This window comes from Equus caballus, chromosome 21, assembly GCF_041296265.1.
Source record: "Equus caballus isolate H_3958 breed thoroughbred chromosome 21, TB-T2T, whole genome shotgun sequence".
Lineage (NCBI taxonomy): Eukaryota > Metazoa > Chordata > Mammalia > Perissodactyla > Equidae > Equus > Equus caballus.
Genome location: NC_091704.1, coordinates 16,871,645 through 16,892,106, shown reverse-complemented (window position 1 = coordinate 16,892,106; position 20,462 = coordinate 16,871,645). Strand labels below are relative to the sequence as shown.

Genomic DNA, 20,462 nt, shown 5'->3' with positions numbered 1-20,462 from the left:
AGATGACTCCAAAGATAAGAAAAGAGACCTGGAAGGCAAAACCAGTGGGTTCTATGACATGTCTGTGGAGTAGTGTAGAGCAGTGGGTGGAGCCGGGTTGCTGGTTTGAATTCCACCCTGCCTGTACTGTGTGTCCTAGGGACTCCCGGCCCCTCTCTGTGCCTCAGTTTCCTCATCTGTGAAGTCCAGGGTGATGACTCTCTGTCTTTCAGGCCTGAATGTACAAGGACAGGGCCCTGCTTGCAGGAGGCCACACCAGCCTGTCACTCTTACACTCTGGATCTCTCAGGAATGTGTTCCCTTTGAAATCATTTTCAGATTTGATATCTCACACTTTGTGAGAATTCCAGAGCAGGAGTGTGAGGCGATTCATTCATCCACGCGTGCAGCAAACGTTTACTGAGGGCCTACTGGGCACTGGGTGGTGTCCCGGACACCAAGGGGACACAGCAGTTGGCACCGAGGCCAACATCCTGCGGCCCTGGGGCCTCAGACGGCAGCAAACCGCAGTGCTGCAGGAAAGCGAGAGTCACAGCCCATTGAACACGGGCGAAGGGCGTGAGCAGACAGTTCCCTGGGAAGATGCGCAGATGGCCCACAGCACGCGGAAGATGCTCACCGCCAGCAGCCGCCACGGCAAGGCAAACCAGAGCTGCAGTGAGGTTGCACTTCCCAGCCAGGAGGATGGCTCCAGTCAAAAACAAATAACAGGGCCGGCCTGGTGGCGCAGCGGTTAAGTCGCACATTCCGCTTTGGCGGCCTGGGGTTCGCGGGTTCGGAACATGGACATGGCACTGCTTGGCAAGCCATGCTGTGGTAGGCATCCCACATATAAAGTAGAGGAAGATGGGCACAGATGTTAGCTCAGGGCCAGTCTTCTTCAGCAAAAAGGGGAGGATTGGCAGCAGTTAGCTCAGGGCTAATCTTCCTCAAAAAACAAATAAATAAATAAATAAATAAATAAACTTTGGTGCATGGCTGGAGGGGATGTGAAATGGTGCGGCCGCTGTGGAAAACGGTCTGGCAGTTCCCTGATAAGTTAAATATAGAATGGCCATATGCCCCAGCCATTTCACTCCTAGGCATACACCCACAAGAAATGAAAGCAGAGACTCAAATCATTGCACACACAAGCGCATGGCAGCGCTGTTCACAGCAGCCCAAAGGTGGAAACGACCCAAAAGTCCACCAACAGATGACTGGATAAGCGCTACTTGGCCACAAACGGGGACGCAGCCCTGACTCACGCTACACCGTGGGGGAACCTCAAAAACGTGATGCTGAGTGGAAGAAGCCAGACACGACAGGCCACACATTGTCTGGTTCCATTTACCTGAAATGCCCCAAACAGGCGAATCCGTGGAGTCACAAAGCAGATGGGTGGCGGTGGGGGCGGAGGAGGGCACGGGGAGGACTGCTCATGGGGACGGGGTCTCTTTTTGGGGGGATGGAAAAGTTCTGGGCCTAAATACGAGTAGTGGTTGTACAACATTGTGAATGTAATAATTGTCACTGAATCGTTCACTTTAAATGGTTAATTTTATGACGTAAATTTCACTTCAATTTTTAAAACAAAAATAAATAAATAACAACCACAACAAACGCGCTGTGGGAAGAGCAAAGCCTAGCAGCGGAGGACAAGGCGCCTGTCGGGGCGCGGGTCCACGGGGGCCCGGCCGAGGAGGCGACGTGTCTGCGGAGCCTCGAGAGGAGGTCAGCGGAGGGGCAATCGCAGCCGATGGCAAGGTCCGCAGGTAGACACCAAATATCGGAGTGAATTATTGAAAAATTCGTTCAAGTTTCTTTTTTTTCTAAACAATAAGACAGGTGTTTAGGGCAGCGGGTGGGGGCGGGGGGCACTTTCCCGAGTTTCGGGACCGGCAGGCGCCTTGGATCGGGCCCCGCCCCCCCGTCGCCCCGCCCCTCAAGGACCCGGAGGCCCGGAGCGGGCGCCCGCAGGGTCCGCGGAGAGGAGAGAAGACTTTGTCCCAAGTGTTCGGGCGGCTTCCTCGTTCCCACTGCAACAGGCACCCCGGGACCCCTGCGGCCCCCCAACTTTCAGACACCCCTCCGGCCCCGCCCCCTTCGAGCCCCCCGGGGGCCCTCGGACGCCCCCCAACTCCCCTGTCCCCCTCAAACCTCTGACTCCTCGACTGCCCCCAGCCCCGCAGGACGCCCGCATGGCCCGGTCGTACGGCGGCCGGGTGCTGGCCGCGATGGTCCTGCTGGGCGTCCCGGCGGCGGTGCTGGCGGCGCTGGGCGCGCAGCTGCTGTTCCAGCTGCAGGCGGGCCGCGCGGAGCTGCGGGGGCCGCGCGCCAACGGGCTGGGCCCCGAGCTGGGCGCCGGCCCCGGGCTGCCCGAGGACGCGGCCGGGGCGCTGCTGCCGCTGGCCGCCGCGCTCGCCGCGCTCGCCCTGGCGCTGGGCCTCACCTGCCTGCTGCTCGCCGCGCTCTGCGGCCACCTGGGCGCCGAGCTGGCGCGGGGGCCCGGCTCCGGCAGGTAGGACGGCCGGCCCGCCGCCGGCTGGGGGCTGGCGAGTCTGGGCGACGCGCTGCCCCGCTCTGGGCTTCCCTCTCCCCACGCATCTTTCCCTCCCTCTCCTCCTGCCCTGCGTTCATCTCTCTCCCCGCTGTCGTCTCTCTCTCTCCGTCCTGTATTTCCTGAAATTTTACAGCAGGTGCGACTGCTGCTTCGACCCCCACTTTACAGATGTGGAAACTGCGGCTCGGCGAGGGCGGGGGGTCAGCCAGCCCCTGCGCTGATAGGCTTGTCACTTATGGAACCCTAAGTTCTGCCTCCGCCTTCGCGTGGATAAGCCGGGTGAAGGCCTCACCCCAGAGCCAGCCGGCCGGGCTGTCTCCCCGTCCGTGCCTGCGGCTCCGATGGGAGGCTGCCCTCTTGGGCTGTCCGGCTTGGGAGGGGCGGGCTGGATTTGCACTTCAATCCAATGGAGCTGGAGCCCGTGCCCAGGCCCAGGCTGCGACGCTGTCCTCTGGCACTGGATCTCAGGGACATGGGTGCCAACGGGTGTCTGCAGGGGGCAGAGCATGTGGGGTGAAGAACCTTCCTTGAGCCGAGGACGTGCTTGCCCCACATCCCAGTGTTTCCCTCCAGGATGCTGGGGGAGGGGAACCAGGATCCTGGTCTGAGATTTCATTGATTTGAGCAGATAGGAACTCCCACCTTTGGAGTAGACCCCATCTCAGCTGCGCCCTCATCCCGTAGTTCGAGGTGGGCTGACATGCATGCGTTCTGTCCATCGACAAATATGTGTTGGGTGCCCGCAGGGGCTGAGCCCAGCACCGGGCACTGGGGGACACGGCAACAGCCAGGCAGACCCAGACAGGCCCTCAAGGGGTCACAGACAATAAAGAAACAAAACAGATCAGTGTCGTCAAATGGTGACGAATGCTGGGAAGGAAAGAAAACGGGCAACGTCGTGGAGGAAGACAGGGTGTGGGGGCTGGATGGGACCATCAGGGGAGAGCTGGGCTGAGCCTTGAAGGAGGCAGAAGATCGGGGTGTCTGTGATTCAGCAGAGGGAGCAACTTGTGCTGCACCCTGGGGCAGGAGTGAGCTGGGGGAGTTGGCGTGGCTGGGGGGAGATGAAGGCAGGGAATCGGGAGGAGCCGGGCCACGGAGGGCTTCCTGCACTGTGGTGACAACTTTGGGTTTTACTCTGCCTAAGGTAGTTCTGAGCGGAAGGGGCACGCTCTGACAGGTTTGGAGTGACCCGCTGTGGCCACCATGCAGAACAGGGGCCAGGAGGGAGGTGGCAGGGAGACCAGGAGGAAGGCCGCTCCCGCTGTACTGGAGGGAGGGGAGCGAGGATGGAAGCTCTCAGCCTCCACCGCCTGGCCTCCCGGGCCGGAGGAGGGAAGAGGTGCACACAGCAGAAGCACTTAGCACGCCAGGTCAAAACTAAGTCCTCACTCAGTGTCAGCCCCTGGGAATCTCTGTTTCTATCATCATTGGTAACAAGTTAACCCCAGTCCCCTCATTTCCCAAATAAGCTTATGGTCTGTACAATAACGGAAGTCGGGTGTCTAGCGAGTGTCCATATGTAATAGCTGCTTCGTGAGTGTTGGATGTTTGAGTGGACTGATGTACGTGGATGGGTCATGAGGGAGGGAGAATGGGTGGTGGATGGACAGGTGGTGAATGAGATAGGATGGATGGACTGCTGGATGGTTGCTTGGATAGATGGATGGTGACTGGAAGACGGATGATGGATGGATGGGTGGGTAGAGAATGCATGGAGGGACAGATGGATGGGTGGATGGGTTAACAGGGTGTGGTTAAACGGACGGATGGCTCTGTGGTTGAACAACTGATAGGGATGGTGGATGCCAAATGGTGGTGGATATTTACCTGGAAGGATGGATGAGCGGGTGGATGGATGGAGCGGTGGATGGATGGATGGCTGGTTGGGTCCTCACATAGATCTTGGGTGCCTCAAAGCTGGGCACCTCTCCCTCCCCCTCCTCCCCGGCTTTCCCCTACCCACCTCCACCTCCTGAGCCCTTTTCCTTCCTGCTCCCCCCACCAGGGCTGACTGGTTTCTCTATGACTGCCGCCTCCTCAGACACGTGACCCTCGGCCTCTTCTGCTGCGGGGTCTCCGTCTACTTAGCAGGTGCGTGCTGGGGATAGAACGTGGGGGATAGAACGATAGGGCCCTGGGTTGGGGTGAGAGTTAATGGCCCCATAAGTGGCGTCAGCTCCAGAGTCAGCCTGCCTGTGTTCAGCTCTCAGCTCTGACACTTCTCACTCTGCAGTCTTGCGCAGTTCCCTCGGTGCCTCAGTTTCTCCATGGGTACAGTGGGGATGGTCACTGTCCTGCCCCAGAGAATTGCTGAGGGGCTTGGAGCTAACCCCGGTCAAAGCCCGTGGATGGCTCCTGACCCCATGGGCTTCCACAAGTGGTGGTTGTCTTCAAAACCCCTCCGATCCATCAGCTCTCTACGTTTGGCTCGAACTAAAGTTTCCATGTCCTTGTGGTTTCTGCAGATAGCGTCTCATAGGCTGGCCTTAGCAAGGGCTGTTCTGGTTCCCAATAGCAGGACCTCCAGTAAGCACTTTCCTTAGATCCACGTTCTCTCACCTACATGTGCTGGTAAAGGAATCAAACCATCAAGTTTCTTTAAAGAGACTCCCGACTTCTGTTTCATTCTACTCTTGAAAAATGTGTCAATGGTTCTGCAGACTCGGTGCCGAGTCAGACACACATCCCTGGCAGCCCTATAAACAGCCGTTTTTACTGGAGGAAAAAAGTATTCAGCTGAATGAAAAACAAGAGATTTGCTATTACTGTTTTTTTCTTAGTCCCGCAATAGAGAAATCGAAGTTTAGAAAATATGTTTAAAGTTAGTGCTGAGAGCGAGCTTGGGTTCATTGTGGGGATTTCGTATAAAAAGTGAAGGGAGTTCTGCATAATTTTTGTTGTTTGACTTAATAAAATGCTCCGGATGTGGGTTTTTTACAAAAGAGAGTGGATGGGGTGACTTGTGTATCTGAAAAGATCAGGGGTGGTTGGCCTCAGATGTGGCTGGATCCAGGCGCTCGAATGAGGCCATCAGAAGTGCCTCTCACTTCACCTCTTCACCTGCTGTCCCCTGAGAAAGACGCCTGTGCCTGTAAGTGGTTTTGACACAATGCCTGTGACCTTGAGCCTTTTCGGGCCAACAAAAATGTGGGAGACTTGGAGAATAAAATATCCTCATTCTAAAACACAAGAAAACTCACAAAGGGCAAAAAAAAAAAAAGCTAACTATGTCAGCCTCATTAAGCGTTAAATTAAGAATTGGTTTAGCTCCCATTTAGATTCTTTTTGAGGTTAGGTGACCTCACTCAGCAAGAATTCCTGAGCATGTGCAGCCAATCGTCCATTTGTTGCTAACCAGAGCCAAAAGAATAATTATAAAGACGTTTTCAAAAATGTTTAGCCCAAAAAAATGTCCTTGGCCTCACTTTAATATGTCAGACATGATGCAGTGTGGCCTCTTCCAAAGCAAGAGTGCGAGCTGCAGAAAGCGTAAAAACAGCCCACGCAGCACAGAGGGGTCCTCGGCAGCCCCGGGCTTCAGTCCCACCAACGCCCCCAGCGCTGCAGTGAGAAAATTCCTCCATCCCCACGGCCCAAGCGAAAGTCCCAGGGCTGACTCTGATTGGCTGAGCTCGGGTCATGTGATAGCGGTGCACCAATCATTACAGCCAGGGGAAGCAATGCTCTGATTGGCCAAGACCCCGACGGTACACATCACTGACGTCAAAGGGGCAGGTCAGCACTCCTAGACCCGCGACACAGGTGAGGGTGGGGACCGGGCTGGCAGTTCTCAATGGGGCTGGTTCTGCCCCCAGGGGACATCTGCCAATATCTGGAGACATTTTTTATTGTCACGACAAGGCAGGGGAAGGATGCTACTGGTATCTGATGGGTAAAAGCTGCTAAATGTCCTACAATGCACAGGACAGTTTCCACTGAAAAGAAGGCTGCCAACCGGACGCTGGATAGGGCACCAGAGAACCAGTATAGGTCACCAACCCTCTTGTTCCCATCAGCAAACTGAGGCCTGAGAGGGGCTGTGATTCATTCAAGGTCGATCACAGGGGTTCAGAAAGCCTGAGATCTGGGTTGTTTCAGCTGTGGTAAAGTAGACATAACATAGAATTTACCATTTTCTGGTAAAATGGACATGATGATGTGTTTGTGGGATGCAAGAGGAGTAGAGGAGTTGATCCATGTGTGTATCATGTTGTATGGTTTTCTATGATTGTCCCCCTGTTTTGGGGAGCTCTCTCAGGGCTTGGGGAGCAAAGGTTTGTAGACTGAATAAATGAGAGCCATTTGTTTCCCCAGCACTGTCCATCTATGCCCTGCTGCTCTTTGAGATCGAGACAGGTGCAGCGGCAGCCTCCATCCTCGGCTTGGGTGCCCTGGTCCTGGTGACTGTGCTCACCCACACTCTGCTCCGAGCGGCCCGGGCCACCCGCCGTGGCCCCCATGAGCTGTCCCCACCGCACTTTGAAGATGACCCCGTCAACCCTGCTGAAGTCTCCAAGACCAGCCCCAGGGCTCAGCCCCAACAGGGTACCCACCGCCAGACCCCCTACTCATTCTGCCCTGAACCTGGGGACTCCCTCAGACCCACAGTGACTGCCACGGCTCCTACAGACCTGGGGGGAGGCCGGGAGAGCAGCCTGCCTTCAGCCCGCATGCAGCGGACACTGTCAGCAGGCAGGGGGCACTGGGAAGGGGTCACCCAAGAGATGCGCAGCATGTTGGGCCACAGGCCAGGGGGCTCAGGAAAGGACTCAACACTGGTGTAAGCCCAGAGATCAGGAATAGAGACCTGGTGTCAGACAGCAGGAAGGGGACTCTGTAGACATAGGTCCAGGCTCAGCCACAATAGCAATATGATTTGATTTCTCAGTTCACAGCATCCCTGGCTTTTATCCTCAAGGTTGCCTCATGGCACAACATAGCTGCCAGGGCTCCAGCCTTCACCTCCTAACTCAGAGGGAAAGGCAGAGACCAATTGCTGCCTCGGGATCTGTAGGAAATCTTCCTGGGAGGCCTTGGAACCCTTCTGCTTATACTTCACATGGCCACACCTTGCTGCAGGGGAGGCTGGGCAATGTAGCTGACCAGAGAAATTAGTTAGGCAAGATGGAAGGGTGAGGCTTAGGCAGTGGTTCTCTAAATGTCTCCATCCATTTTACAGATGAGGAAACCGAGGCCCAGAGAGGGCAGTGACTCCCCAGGGGTCCCACGGCCAGTACTGAGCATCAGAGCCAGGATTTGAACCCGGGTCCTGTAACCCCCATGCTGCTGACAGTGCAAGGCTCAGACTCTGCGACTCCTTCCGGGCTGTGAGCGTTTGAAACCTGTGTGCCGAACTCAGAGCCGCCCAGGGCCCCTGGTGCAGCTGGAGGGCTGGACCCAGACTCCTGGCTGTGGGTCCGTGGCTGAGGGCTTCACCACTCTGTGTCTCAGTTTCCTCATCTGTAACGTGGGGACGGAGGCGGGCCCTCCTCCCAGGGCCTGCACGAGCCTTGGTGTAAGCCCTTCTGGGTGGGGCCTGTGCACAGTAGGTCCCCAGTGCATGTCAACCATGCTGCTGTTGGTCAGGGTGCCTGGTGACGGGGAATGCAGGTTGATGGCCAGTTTCTGGGGCTCCCAGGACTGACAGGGCTTGGAGTGGATAACTCGGAGCCCCAGGGGTCTCCAGGGGCCCTGGTCCCCTCCCGTCTTGCACGACCTACAAATAAACTCCGCCTCTCACTGTCTCCGTGTCACTTGAGCCACATCCAAATGTGCTGTGTGGCCAAGCCCTGGCCCGGGGTGAGGGGTGGGGTGACAGGAGTGGGGTGGGAGGGCAGGAGTGAGGGGCGGGGGTGTGCCCCTGGTATACCCCAGTCTGGGACCTGTGTCCCACAGATCTTCACGCATGTAAGTTTCCCCGAGAGCGAGGACGGCCTGGCCCCCACGCCAACCCCAAACAGACAGGTGTCCCCAGAGGTCTCCTGGCCTCCCCTTCCTGGGCCACGCAGGGGCTCTGGTGCCCAGGGAGTGGAGGAGGCTCAGCCACACCGTGGCATGAAGCCCCCTGGTACTCTTCTCGATGGGTAGAGAGGTGACAGTGCCCAGTAGGGACCCAGCTGATCAGATACACACAGGCCTGGGTGCCCCACCAGCCTGGGTCCCGCGAAGCTGCGCAGACCTCCTCCTCGCGGCTGGAGCGGGGTGAAGAGATGGCGTGCGTGAGCGGCCTGCGTGGTCCCGGCGTGGGGCACCTGGTAAGCGCCGGCTCTTGGCGAACACGATCAACATCAGCGAAGAGGACAAAAGAAGAACCTGCCTTCCGTCTGCATCACACACCTGCTGCTGCAGCCAGGCGCCAGGCGCTTTCTTGGCCTGTTAATCCTGGCGACAACCCCATTTACAGATGGGGAAACTGAGGCCCAGGAAATGAGGCTACTCCTGTGAGAGCACATGGCAGCGGCCATGGCTCCCCGTCACACAGGGCTCCCAGACAGTGCAGGTGCCCGGGACACACTGGAGACTCCAGTTTCTGAGAACTTTCTGGAATGGGGCAGGCCCTGGGGACTCTGAGGGTGGAGGAGAGAGGAGGGCCGGGGAGGAAGGACCCTGGTGGGCTGCAGGCGCAGAATGACTCATCTCCTGGGCCGGTCAGGGGCACCAGAAGCTGGACCCTCAACTCCTCGCCAAGGCCAGGAACTAGGGTGGGGTGCCAGGTGTAAGGAGGCCTGAAGGACTGAAAACAGGTGTTCAAAGCAGCCCTTGTACATGAAGCTCACGGCAGCCCTGCTCACAATCGCCCAAAAGGGAAACAGCCCCAGCGTCCATCAATGGGTGGTGGGTGGACAGAATGCAGTCCATCCACACAGTGGAATACTATTCAGCCATAAAAAGCACTGAAGCCCCGACCCGCGCTACAGCGCGGATGAACCTCAAAACATCACGCTGAGTGAGAAGCCGACACACAAGGCAGACACATTTACGGGAAACGTCCAGAACAGGCAAATCCATGGAGACTGAAAGCAGAGTAGTTTTGCCAGGGGCAGGGGTGGGGGTGGGGAGGGACTGCTCATGGGCACAGGGTCGTCTCTGGGAATCATGGGAATGTTCTGGGACTAGACAGAGGTGATGGTTGCACAACATCATCAATGCACTAAATGCCACTGCATTGTACACTTTAAAATGGCGAATTCTGTGTTGAGCGAATTTCACTTCAACTAAAAACAAAACAATGTAAGGAGGTGCTCGTTCTCAGGCTCCCGCAGGGGCCGAGGCCTCTGAGTGTGACGCGGCGCCCCTCCCACACGGCCCTGTGCGCCCCTCCCACACCGCCCTGTGCGCCCCTCCCACACCGCCCTGTGCGCCGCTCGCCTTGCCCATTTGGTCCCTGCTCACCCTCCGGGGACCCAGCACTGGCGCCCTGGAATGTCTGCGGGGTCCCGGCTCGGGAGGCTGGGAGCACCGCCCGCCGTCCTGACCAAAACCTGCCCGCTCGGCGCTGCCCTCGGAGGGCGCCCATGGGCTTCGCATCTCGGCCAGAACCAGACGAGGTCCTGGGCTGCAGCCAGATGCTCAGGTCTCTGCATGTCCCAGGCCCGGTGTGGGTTTGGTCCTCCAGGAGCTGGGACAGCCCTGGCTCAGGGAACAGTCATGTGACCTGTCACCTCAGTTTCCTTCTGTATAAAATGAGGCGACCTCCCCCACCCCACTGAACACAGCTAGGAGGACCAGATTGGAAAGGGTGTAACCGTCTCACGTGATTCCACAGGCCTGGCAGACATGAGCAGCTGTCAGCAGTCCTGTGTGCTTTAGGATGTGGACCAAATCCATCAAAGATGCTGCCTTGGTTTGGGGCCATCAGACCCTGAGATGGTTTCAGGGTTGCTGTTCATTTATCTTGGAGGTGACCGCAGGGAGCTCTGGAGCCCTCAGGGGGCACCGATGAGCAGACAGCACTGTGGACAACCAGGTCTCCATCCAGCTGGGGTCCCAGGTTGCACGCCAGGGCCTCGGGGGCTGGAGTATTTATCCTCTGACCCCCATCAGGCATTGGCTGACAGCTGCTTTTGGAGGGATTGACCCCTCACACTGCTGGTTTTCCCTGGGCACTAGCTCTACACACTCCTGTGGCCCCAGGAAGCCCCACACAGGGCTGCAGGTACTTGCTGTGAGTGACCTTCATCATGTAGAGATGAATGTGGAGGGGGTGAAGGGGAGGGGGGGTACAGACAGCATCTGCTCCAGCTGTGTTGCATTTTTGCAACAGCAGGCATAACTGGGATATTGAAAGCACTTAACTGCACTATTTACAGTTGAGAAGAGCTGTTGACTTTTGGATGGCCATTGTGTCCAAACAGCCTGCCTAACTCACACAGGTATCACCATTGTCCCCTCAATACAACCATGGGTCTGTATCCTTTACTTCTGCACATGAAGTCTTCTGAAAGTGACAGAATGGAGTTGGGGTCCTCTGTGCTGATGACATTCAGAACAGAAGGCCAGATGCCACCTTGAAGGACATTACGCGATGCAACAACGAGCCTATTTCCCTGAGCAAACACTTTATTAACACCCTTTAAAACATATTTTGGGTAAAATAAGAATTTGGAAAAGACTTCATGCCTACCATCTTCAGGATGGTTCTAGATACAGTGCAAATTGGACTTAGTCTCAGAGGCAAAAGGGTGAGTGGAGCAAGAATCATATGGATGCTAGCTGAGAAGCCGGCACATTTTCTCTCCCTAACTTGAATATCCTGTTCATTTGTACCAGTTAGCTATTGCTGCATAACAAATCACTCCACCAGGTAGCAGCTCAAAGCAACACACGATTATTATCTGACAGCTTCAGGGGTCAGGAACTGGGCACAGCTCAGCAGGGGCCTCCTCTTCAGGCGGCAGTCATGGTTCAGCCGGGCTGGGATCTGCTCCACACTCACTTGTGACCATAGCAGCATTTGGTTCTGAGAGCCGTCAGCCGGGGGCCTCGGTTCCTTGCTGGCTGTCAGTGGAAGCCACCCTCAGTTCTGCGGTGTGAGAGGCTCTTTGTAGGGCAGCGTGCTTCGTCAGAGCCACAAGAGGGGTCTGTGACGAGCTGGAGGGGTCACGTATGACATGATCACAGAAGTGACACCCCGTTTCCTGGGCTTCATTCCGTCAGTCAGAAGTGAGTCACTAGGTCCAGCCGACGCTCGAGTGGAGCGGATTACACAGGCCTGAACACCTGAACGCTGTGGTCTTTAGGGACCGTCTCGGAAGCTACCTAGTGTCTTCTAAGTTCTGCACACTCTGCCCAAAGACAGACAGACAGTGCAAGTGAAGGAGCAAGAGGACAAAGGGGGAATTTCTACACAGCAGGCGTCAACTGTTTCCAGCTCGCATGTCTAGGTTGGCAAGAGTGACCGGGATAGCTATGAAATTTGAGCTCTGGGGAGATGAATAGCCAAAATTAAGGAAACTGACAATGCCAAGTGCTGGCGAAGACACTGAGCCACCAGAACTCTCATTCGCTGCAGGTGGGAGGGTAAATTTGTACATAGGCTTTGGAGACCTGCTTGGCCATATCTGTGAAAGCTGAAAATAGACCTCCCCTGCTACCCAGAATTTCCACTCAGGGTATGGACCCAACGGGAACAAGTTTGTGTTCATCAACAGACACGTACGAGAGTGCTCAGAGCAGTTTCACTGAGGGGCCAAGAACTAAGGACAACACAAATGTTCATAACAGATGAATGCATGAACAGACTGTGGTACATCCACACAGTGGAATATTACTCAGCAATGAAAAAGAGGAGGTGTCTGACAGAGGCAACACCCCAGAGGAATGTCACAGACATAATATTGAACAGAATTAGCCAGACTCAGAATACAACTCATTGGGGTATTGCATTTATATCAAGCTCAAGAACAGGCAGAAAAAATGCTGGGGTAGAAGACGGTAGCTTTGGGGTCTTGGCTTGGAGGGGGTCTGAGGGGGTGCTCAAGGCTGACCCAGGTCAGCGCTGCGACCTGGGGGTGGAGCTTGCAGCAGAGGCTGAAGCTGGGCTCTACAACATTTGAAGACAGAGAGTGTGGAGTTTGCCATAGCAGAAGCCACCAGGAGTTGCACCCTCCATCCACCCTGCTCGGACTTCAGGCTGCAGAAACCTTCCAGCTGAGAAGGCCTTTCAGAGCCGGGAAATGTCTTGGCAGCAATTGGCAGGGGCAGCGGAGAGACACAGCTGCACAGGTGTTCTTCAGAACCAGCCGATGAAGTGAGGACCGTTGAGATCCCCACTGTAAAAGATGGAGAAACTAAGGCATAGAGAGGCGAAGCCACTGCTCAGGGTGACCAGCTGGTGGGTGGTGCAGCTGGGACCATGTTTCTCCAGAAACAACCCTCTTGGTACCCAGGCCCCAGTGACACCTGGCTCTCAGCATCTGGGAGCAAAATGCAGGAAGGACGGGTTTCGGCTCCCTCCACCGCAGCCCGAGATGAGGTAAGCTCAGCCAGAGCGGTCAGCACTGATGCCCCCACTCAGGAGGGGTGGGCAACCTCCATGGGGACCCTCCAGCCCGTCCTGAGGCTGTGCCCAGGCCTGGCAGGGCTCGGAGGGTTGGGACTTTGCAGGCTCAGTGGCTCAGCAATGATGGCTGGTCCAGTCAAACCCGAGGCCAGCCCAGGCCGTCCAGCAGCCCCTGGTCACACGCGGACGCCCTGGAAAGTGATCCGGGGCTGGTTTCAGGGTGGCCAAGCAGGTGGCCAGGGAGAACAAACAGCCTTTGCTTCCTGGCCGGATCGGATTCAGCCTGGGCGGGGACCTGGCAGGTGCTGGTTGTGCCCAGAGCGGGGAGGGCTCAGCACCACAGGCCTGCTTCTTCCAAGGTGGCCAAGTGCGTGGGGGAGGGGCTACATTTTGCCCGGTCTCCCCCAACTGACCCCTCCAGGACAGCTCACTGTCTCTCCCCTCAGACCCCAGGGCTGGGCTGTGCCTCCCCGCTCAGGCCCCAGGGCAGGGCTGTGCCTGCCCCCTCAGGCCCCAGGGCAGGGCTGTTAGACACAAGTGCCTGGGTGGGTGGTATGTCCCCTCCGGGCTGTGGGACCTGCTCCAGCCAATGAGCTGTGAGCAGAACTTCCATGGCGCTTCCAGGCCGGAGCACTTAAGTGACAGCAGAGACTTTTCTGAGTCTGTCCCCACTGTCTGGTGACACAGTGACCACCCCTTCAGGCGTGTTTCCCCAGCAGTCTGTTGCCCCATGCCAGGGGCACGTGGTGGGGATGAGAAATAAGCCTCAGCCTTTCTAAGCCACGGAGATCTGGGGACGTCCCTGACTGCAGCAGCACCTGGGCCAGCCTGGCACCACGGGCACCTGGGGACAAGAGCCGAAAAGGCAGAGGCAGACGAGCGGGAGAAGAGGGTGTGAGCCTGGCCCGGGTAAGTTAACAGACACCGTCCACCCTCAACATTCGCAGATTCTGTATTTGGAAATTCTCCTACTGGCTAAAATTTACCTATACCCTCAGAATGAATACTAAGTGCTTTCGTGGTCCCCGGAGGACATGCCCAGAGCAGGGGACAATTTGAGCCGCCAGCAGCACACGCTCCCAGCTGAGGTGGGAGAAGGCGACGCCCTGCCCTCCCGTCCAGCTCTCTGGCTGCAAACCAGCGTCCTTCTCGCGGGTTTTAGGGCCGCGTTTCGTGCATTTCTGTGCTTTTCCTAGGTGACTTCGCATTTAGAAGGGCCCAGGGCAGTGCTGAGTGCTGTCCGGTGTCCCAGGTGAGGAGGCCGGGATGCGTCCCAGGGAGAGTGCAGGGGTCAGGCCTGCCTCCTTCAGGCACCAGCCGCAGCGCCGGGGGCTGCGGGGGGAGCACCAGCGAACCGACAATATGCGTCAAACAAGGCGTCTGGAACGCCACACCGGCAACACACGTCATGCGCTGACCGACCCCGACGGTGCGCGGAGGCCCGCAGGAACCTCTCCCAGTCCTTCTCCAGAAACCCAGTTTTCCCTAATTCCTAATTCAGTTTTTGCGGCAACCCTATAGAACTTTGTCGCGAATAACGAGAATCGATTGTTAAGTATCCACCGGGCAGCGGAGGAAAAGGGCCATGCACAATAGCGTGATGGTTAGGACAGCAGGCTCTGGGTTCAAATCCCAGCTGTGACCTAGCCGCCCCTGCCTCAGTTTCCCTATCTGTAAAGCGGTGGCAAAACCAGGGCTTCCCCCTGGACTGTGGGAGGACTGAATGGGACGCCATGCAGCAGGGGATGGGGGGTGCTGTCCATACCATATAAACGGTGGCCATTACTATTATCCCTGTTACGTGCAACGATGGACGGGCGGGCCCAGGTCATGTCTGTGACCTAGAATCCCGGCTCAGGCACTCGCTGAGCCCGTTTCCCTATCTGTGAATGGTTGTCGCAGCAGCGCTGCCTCCCCGCTGATTTCACCGGATTGCTCAGTGTGCGCCGCCCCGGCTTGTGCTCCGTGTGCGTGGTGGAGACCGCCAGCAACAGCGGCCCCACGGCAGCATCAGGACCAGTCACGGGACAGGGCTGTGTTTATTGCCAGGAGGATGCCCACGTGGCCTCCAGGCCCCAGAGAGTTTTGACACGAATGACTTGAAGGCACTGGTTTCATCCAGCCCCCACCCCTGCCCTGCAGGGCCCAGGGGTGGGAAACCCCATCACCAAACAGCCAGGTTGTCCCCTCCTCCAGGAATGCAGCTCCGCCAGGGGACTGAGGGTCCAGAATGCCCTCCATCCCCAAGGTTCCCAAAATGGGGAGGGGTGCGCAGCTGCCAGGCTGCAGGCGTCGGGTGGCGAGTGGCTGGCGAGGGGCTACGAGACGCTGGGGGGCAGGCGGGCAGCTGCCGTCTTCTCCACCACGAAGCCGTAGTTGTACTGGGGGAGGGGAGAGCACAGAGTGAGGGAGGGACTGTGGGGGCCCGGAGGATGGTGGGGTGGTGGGGATCAGGGGCTGAGCGATCTCCTGCCCCTGGGAGGTGAGGTGTGGCTGGGGGAGACTCTGTGGCCTGGGTGGGGGGTCCTGGCACCCCATCCTGGTCCCGTCACCCACCTCCTCCTCAATGTCCGCCAGCGACTTGATGGTCAGATCAGCAAAGGCAGAGAAGGCCTGGCAGGCAGGGGCAGGTCAGTCTGGAGCAGGGACCCCAACCTGGAACCCCCATTCCCTCATCTTCACAGAGGGTCCCCCTCAATAGTTGCCTGAACACCCCTCCCCTTCCCGCCACAGCCTCTAGCCACCAGCGTCCAGTTGTCCCTCCTGACACCCCCATTCCAGGACCAAGACCCTCCAGCCCCCACCTTGGCCTCCAGCCTCCCCCAACCCAGGAACACGGGCCTCGGTGCCAGGACGCTGGATGCACAGAGGACGCTCCCCACATCCTGGTGCCTAGAAAGGCGATGGGCAGAGCAGACTCAGGCTCCTCAGGGACAGACTCACCAGGGGGCTGCAGCTCTTGCCCTCAAACCGGGGGTGCAGTGTGAAGGGAACCCCATCCATGGCTGAGGAAACAGGCGGGGATGGAGCTGAGGCAGAGGGGACCTGAGGCCTGCCTGCTGCCCACCCCCACCTGAGAGGCCCCCTGAAGGCCCCGCTCGCCCCAGTCTGCACAGAACCGGGGAGGCCCAGGCCTGGTTCCAACCTTGGCCCTGCCCCTTCCGGACTATACAACTTTCGGCCAGCGGTGGCACAAACCCCACAGTTTCTCACTCACCGGAGATGCCATAGAGGTTGGAGGCCTCGTAGATGGAGTCGTTCCTCCGCAGGGTGGACGCCCGCGAGCCCATCCTCGACAGCGTCCGCTCCGGCAAGCCACTCCTGCTGGTGAAGGTGGCACGGGGTGGCTCAGGTCTGACGCCCTCCATGGCCGCCCCCATCCCCGAGCCTGAGGACTCACCTGGGCTGGCCGGGAGGGTCCAGGGAGAGGCCCCTCATGTCCTGGCTGAGAGCTCGGGGCTTGGGCACCGGCCGAGGGACCTTGGCCTTCTTGCACCAGATGGCGAAGCCACCCATGTCCCTAGAGGCGGAGGACAGAGGGGAGGGGCTCTGGCCCAGTGTGCAGCCAGGGGAGGCAGGAGGAAGCCAGGCCTCCAGGAGATTTCTGTTTCAGTGTCTCAGCCCATACCCGAAGCCACACACTAACTCACATTGCTGGGCCCGATCCCCGTGCCAGGCACTTTAGACACCCCAGCGCATTTACTCCTCACGATGAGCCTACGAGACTGGTGCACCTGCCCCCATTTTAACGTGTGGGAACTGAGGAACAGAGAGGTGGTAGAAAGGACAGGGAGACTCAAGGGAGTCCCTGCGGGTCAGAGAGTAGACATGGGAGTTGGAAGGGCAAGGAAGGAGGCCAGGGGCTGGGGGCGACCCTACCCTACTCGCAGGTACCCAGGCACTGTCTTGGTCTTCCCGCTCAGCCGGACGTCAAACACAGCCGTGTCCACAGCCCCCAGGGGCACCAGCCTCACACACATGCGCTTCTTCTTGGACACGGAGGCCTCTGCGAGTGGGGGGCAGGGGAGTGAGAAGAGAGAAAGGTAGGGAAGGGGTCCAAAGATGGTCCCAGAGGATGCTCACCAGGGCGTGGTTTAAGACAGCCACGTGGATAGTGCTAGGGTGGTGGTTAAATCGTGAATGGTATGGCCATAGGAGGGGACTCCACGCAGTCTTTAGGAGCCCTTGGGGCAGGCTCACCTTTGGTGACAGGGAGGAGCATTCATGGGGTGGCCGTGCACACCACAGCAAGTGTGGGTAGCTGTGGAGTCAGGCAGAACTGGGACCCCATCCTGGCCCTCCAAATCTTGTTCTTCCTCAGTCCTCAAATCCAGGGGTGAGCAAACTACAGCCCACGAGCAAAATCCCACCCAAGGTCTGTTTTGCACCACTCAAGAGCTAAGAATGGTTTTACCTTCTTAAAGTGTTGTAAAAAAAAAAAAAAAATTTTGCAACAGACACCATCTGGCCTACAAAGCCTAAAATATTTCCTATCTGGCTCTTTACCGAAAGTTTGCCAAGTCCATTATCAATAGATTTGCTCTGAGAGTCAAATATAAACGACAAGACACGACAGAGGCAGGGAGAGCCAAGTGGTTAGACACCAGAAAAGTCAGGGCTGGGAGGGCAGCAGGAGGCTCGAGGCACGCAAGCCAGAAGAGGAGGGGCGCGGGCGAGGAAGCATCAGCTAACCCGAGGACGGAGAGGGTGTTCCAGGCAGAGGACGCGGCTGCGCAAAAGTCTGGAAATTAAAAGGAACCGCAGGGGGTTCAGCCTGGCTACATGTAAGGAGCAGGTGTAGCAGGAATAGTAATAAAACAGGCGGCGACTGAATTCTTACTCTAGCACAAGCTGTGCCAATCGCTCATTTTTACGCAGGGCAGGGCACAGCGCCGCGCCCTAGAACAGGGCTCCAAGTGCACAGCCAGCCCTGTCATCACCCAGTGCATCGAGGGCACGGCAGAGGCTCAGAGATCGCGCGCCTGTCGTCCCTCCACTCCCTTCCTGGTCCTCCCCGCAGGGAAGAGAACGCCCCCTCCGCCCTCCAACTCCGCCTCCGACGCGGGCCTCACTGGAGTCCAGGGGGTCGCAGACCGGGGAGAAGCCGGGCGGGAGAGGGCTCTTGTCCACCAGGACCTGGATTTCGGCCACCACGTTCTCCTGCGGATTCTGAGGGCGGGGACAGAGCGAGAGTCACCCAGCAGCGCGGACGGCGCGCCTGGCGCAGGGCCCAGCGAATGGGCACGGGAGGTGGCGGACCCCGGGGATCTCGAGGGTGGACGCCCCTTACCTCCAGACTGCCCAAGAGACTGACACACAGGAAGTAGCCAGATTTCTGCGCGAAGCTCTTGCCGAAGCTGGCGGGCGTCCCCTCCACGGTGCTGGAGATCTGGGGGGGACGCGGATCAGCGCCCAGCCCTTAGCCGGCTGCGGCCGCCTTGGCCCCCATTCAACCCCCGCCCCCCGACGGAGCTCACCGCGCTGAATCCCCGCGGCGGGGGCGCCGAGGCCGACGACCAGGCCAGGCCAGTCAGCGGCGCCGCGTCGGGCCCGGGCCCAGGATCCATCCTCCGAGCCAAACGCCGAAGGCGGGGGACTGCCTCGGACCTCCAGCAGCCGCCCGACGGCCGAGTGCGGGCAGAAGTCCGAACTACAACTCCCAGACGGCCTTGTGAGGGCAGGGGCCGAAGCGCCGTATGCGCGTGCCCGGAAAGCCACCAGCCAATCGCGTGGGGACCTGGAGCCACGCCCCCCCATGCGCTATCCAGGCGCGCGGGTGAGCGGCGTTTGTGGAAAACTATCTCGCCGCCTTCTCACGCCGAGCAACTTCCGCCGGAAATATTCCTGCGGAGCGCCGGGAGACTCGCTTGCTGCAAAGCTGAACTACGTTCCCCAGAATTCCTTGCAGCATTAGCGGCTTCTTCAGAAACAAGCTCGTGTTTCCCAGGAAATTTGGGGGAGAAATGTGAAAAACCCGCAATTCTAGTTCTAGGAAGTGATGTTAAAGGAAACTTTCATGGCTTATGCAGCATTTAGTTTAAATAACGAAAAACATGGGCCACCATGAGCCACGAAATCTTGGGTATGACTTGAGGACTTGTTCACAGATACAGTTAGTTTTTAAAAATGAGACATCAAAGTATTTAGTATATTGACATACTTTTACACGCCTCAGGGACGAAATATGGAAAATCAGGGAACAGAATATTAACTATTCTTCAATATTTTCAGATTTTCTACAATATCATGGGTTGGCCCACTGCCTGTTTTTTGTAGGACCCATGAGCTAAGAATGATTTTTATATTTGTAAGTGATTGGGGGGAAATCAAAAGAAGAATAATATTTAATGACATGTGAAAATTAAATGAAATTCAAATGTCAGTGCCCGTCAGACACAAAAATCCTGGAAAAGACACCCCAATAATGAGATACAGAAATGAACAAACTATGCGTTCCTCTTGAAGTACCCCATTATTCCCACTGCTTAAGAGGAATATTGGTTCACAACTTTGGGAGTTCCCCGGGGGAAACTCAAAACTGGCCCCCATACATGCAGGGCAAGAAGAGATGGAAGAATGAGGCAGACCATTCCAGATGGGCAATAAGCAAGAGAACTTATGTACGAGACTTGTCTTGGTGGCAGCAGGATGAGCAGATCTCCGTACCCACCTGCCAGAATCTTGAGTTTCTATAGAGGCCTTAACGGGGTCAGTCACATACACTGTCCAGATGGTCTCAATAACACAGTAGTCTCTCAAGGCTGCGAACGTCAAGTTGCTCCTGGTATGAGAACAGTGGGTGAGATGTACCTTCCAAGGACAGGGGAGGGAGGGAATGAGCCTCCGATTGCCTGAGCGCAGCTCTGGGGTCAGCCTGGGGTCACATGCTCTCGATGGCCTCCTCCAACACTCCGGCCCTCGGGACCTGCTCTTACACTCTCACCTGGTGCCCCCCCCCCCCCGGCACTGTGCCCTGAGTGGTCAGCACAGGGTTTCATTAACCCGGAGGTGGCTTGTTTGGCAGCTATCTGGCTGCACTGGAGACAGGTATGGCAGCAGCAATAGGGGCACGTGCTAGAGAAGACACAGATTAAGATAATGATTCCCAAAATACAGTTTTTTCCACCAAGGGCTCCATGACCCCAACCACTGATTTATCAAGTCTTCTAGGCTGTGGGTCGAGTCACTTGTGTCCTCACGTGCTTTAATAAAGATGACACATTAGCAGACTCATCAGATATGAACACAATGTTCTGCTTGGATAATGGCACAGGTGCCCCCTTGTGACGTTTAAGGCCATCCTGTTTTGGAGGACAGTGTTTGTCACTATAGACATTTCAGTGTTCAGTAAGGAGAGGCTTTGTTGGCTCATTTAAGGCTAGCTGGGTGAATTTAGTAAGGGCTTCCATGTGTGCT

At 57.3% G+C, this 20,462-nt stretch overlaps 2 protein-coding genes across 10 annotated transcripts; one reads left to right on the top strand and one right to left on the bottom strand.

The window, feature by feature from the left end:
- Positions 1 to 1,940: 1,940 nt before the first annotated feature.
- TMEM221 (transmembrane protein 221) lies at positions 1,941 to 8,289 on the top strand. Of its 2 annotated transcripts, XM_023625406.2 has the most exons (4): positions 2,042 to 2,500; positions 4,551 to 4,636; positions 6,860 to 7,090; positions 7,725 to 8,289. In XM_023625406.2, exons 1-4 carry the CDS (start codon positions 2,181 to 2,183, stop codon positions 7,754 to 7,756), a joined length of 669 nt encoding a protein of 222 aa, XP_023481174.1. In that variant the 5' UTR covers positions 2,042 to 2,180; the 3' UTR covers positions 7,757 to 8,289. The 2 variants fall into 2 exon arrangements, with proteins under 2 accessions (XP_023481173.1, XP_023481174.1); XM_023625405.2 differs by having other exon boundaries at positions 1,941 to 2,500; positions 6,860 to 8,289.
- Positions 8,290 to 15,066: 6,777 nt separating this feature from the next.
- On the bottom strand, positions 15,067 to 18,870 carry MVB12A (multivesicular body subunit 12A). Of its 8 annotated transcripts, none has more exons than XR_011430455.1 (9): positions 18,524 to 18,870; positions 18,337 to 18,435; positions 18,119 to 18,215; positions 16,926 to 17,052; positions 16,447 to 16,566; positions 16,264 to 16,370; positions 15,990 to 16,051; positions 15,603 to 15,701; positions 15,067 to 15,427 (listed from the first exon to the last, which is right to left on the bottom strand). XR_011430455.1 is itself a non-coding variant. In XM_001503124.4 (9 exons), exons 1-9 carry the CDS (start codon positions 18,611 to 18,613, stop codon positions 15,365 to 15,367), a joined length of 822 nt encoding a protein of 273 aa, XP_001503174.1. In that variant the 5' UTR covers positions 18,614 to 18,870; the 3' UTR covers positions 15,067 to 15,364. The 8 variants fall into 8 exon arrangements, 4 of the variants coding, with proteins under 4 accessions (XP_001503174.1, XP_014590255.1, XP_014590252.1 ...); XR_011430456.1 differs by having other exon boundaries at positions 16,264 to 16,367; XM_001503124.4 differs by having other exon boundaries at positions 15,603 to 15,659.
- Positions 18,871 to 20,462: the final 1,592 nt, after the last annotated feature.

Bases quoted from the DNA above. Each gene is read 5' to 3' on its own strand.
- TMEM221 (XM_023625405.2), top strand. From the start codon at position 2,181: ATGGCCCGGTCGTACGGCGGCCGGGTGCTGGCCGCGATGGTCCTGCTG. The intron at 2,501-4,550 runs GTAGGACGGCCG...TCCCCCCACCAG, and splicing joins CGGGGGCCCGGCTCCGGCAG to GGCTGACTGGTTTCTCTATG. The intron at 4,637-6,859 runs GTGCGTGCTGGG...TTGTTTCCCCAG, and splicing joins GGTCTCCGTCTACTTAGCAG to CACTGTCCATCTATGCCCTG.
- MVB12A (XM_014734766.2), bottom strand. From the start codon at position 18,803: ATGGGGGGGCGTGGCTCCAGGTCCCCACGCGATTGGCTGGTGGCTTTC. The intron at 16,567-18,118 runs GTGAGGCCCGCG...CTCCGCCTCTAG, and splicing joins CTGCGACCCCCTGGACTCCA to GGACATGGGTGGCTTCGCCA. The intron at 16,371-16,446 runs GTGAGTCCTCAG...CACCTTCACCAG, and splicing joins GACCCTCCCGGCCAGCCCAG to CAGGAGTGGCTTGCCGGAGC.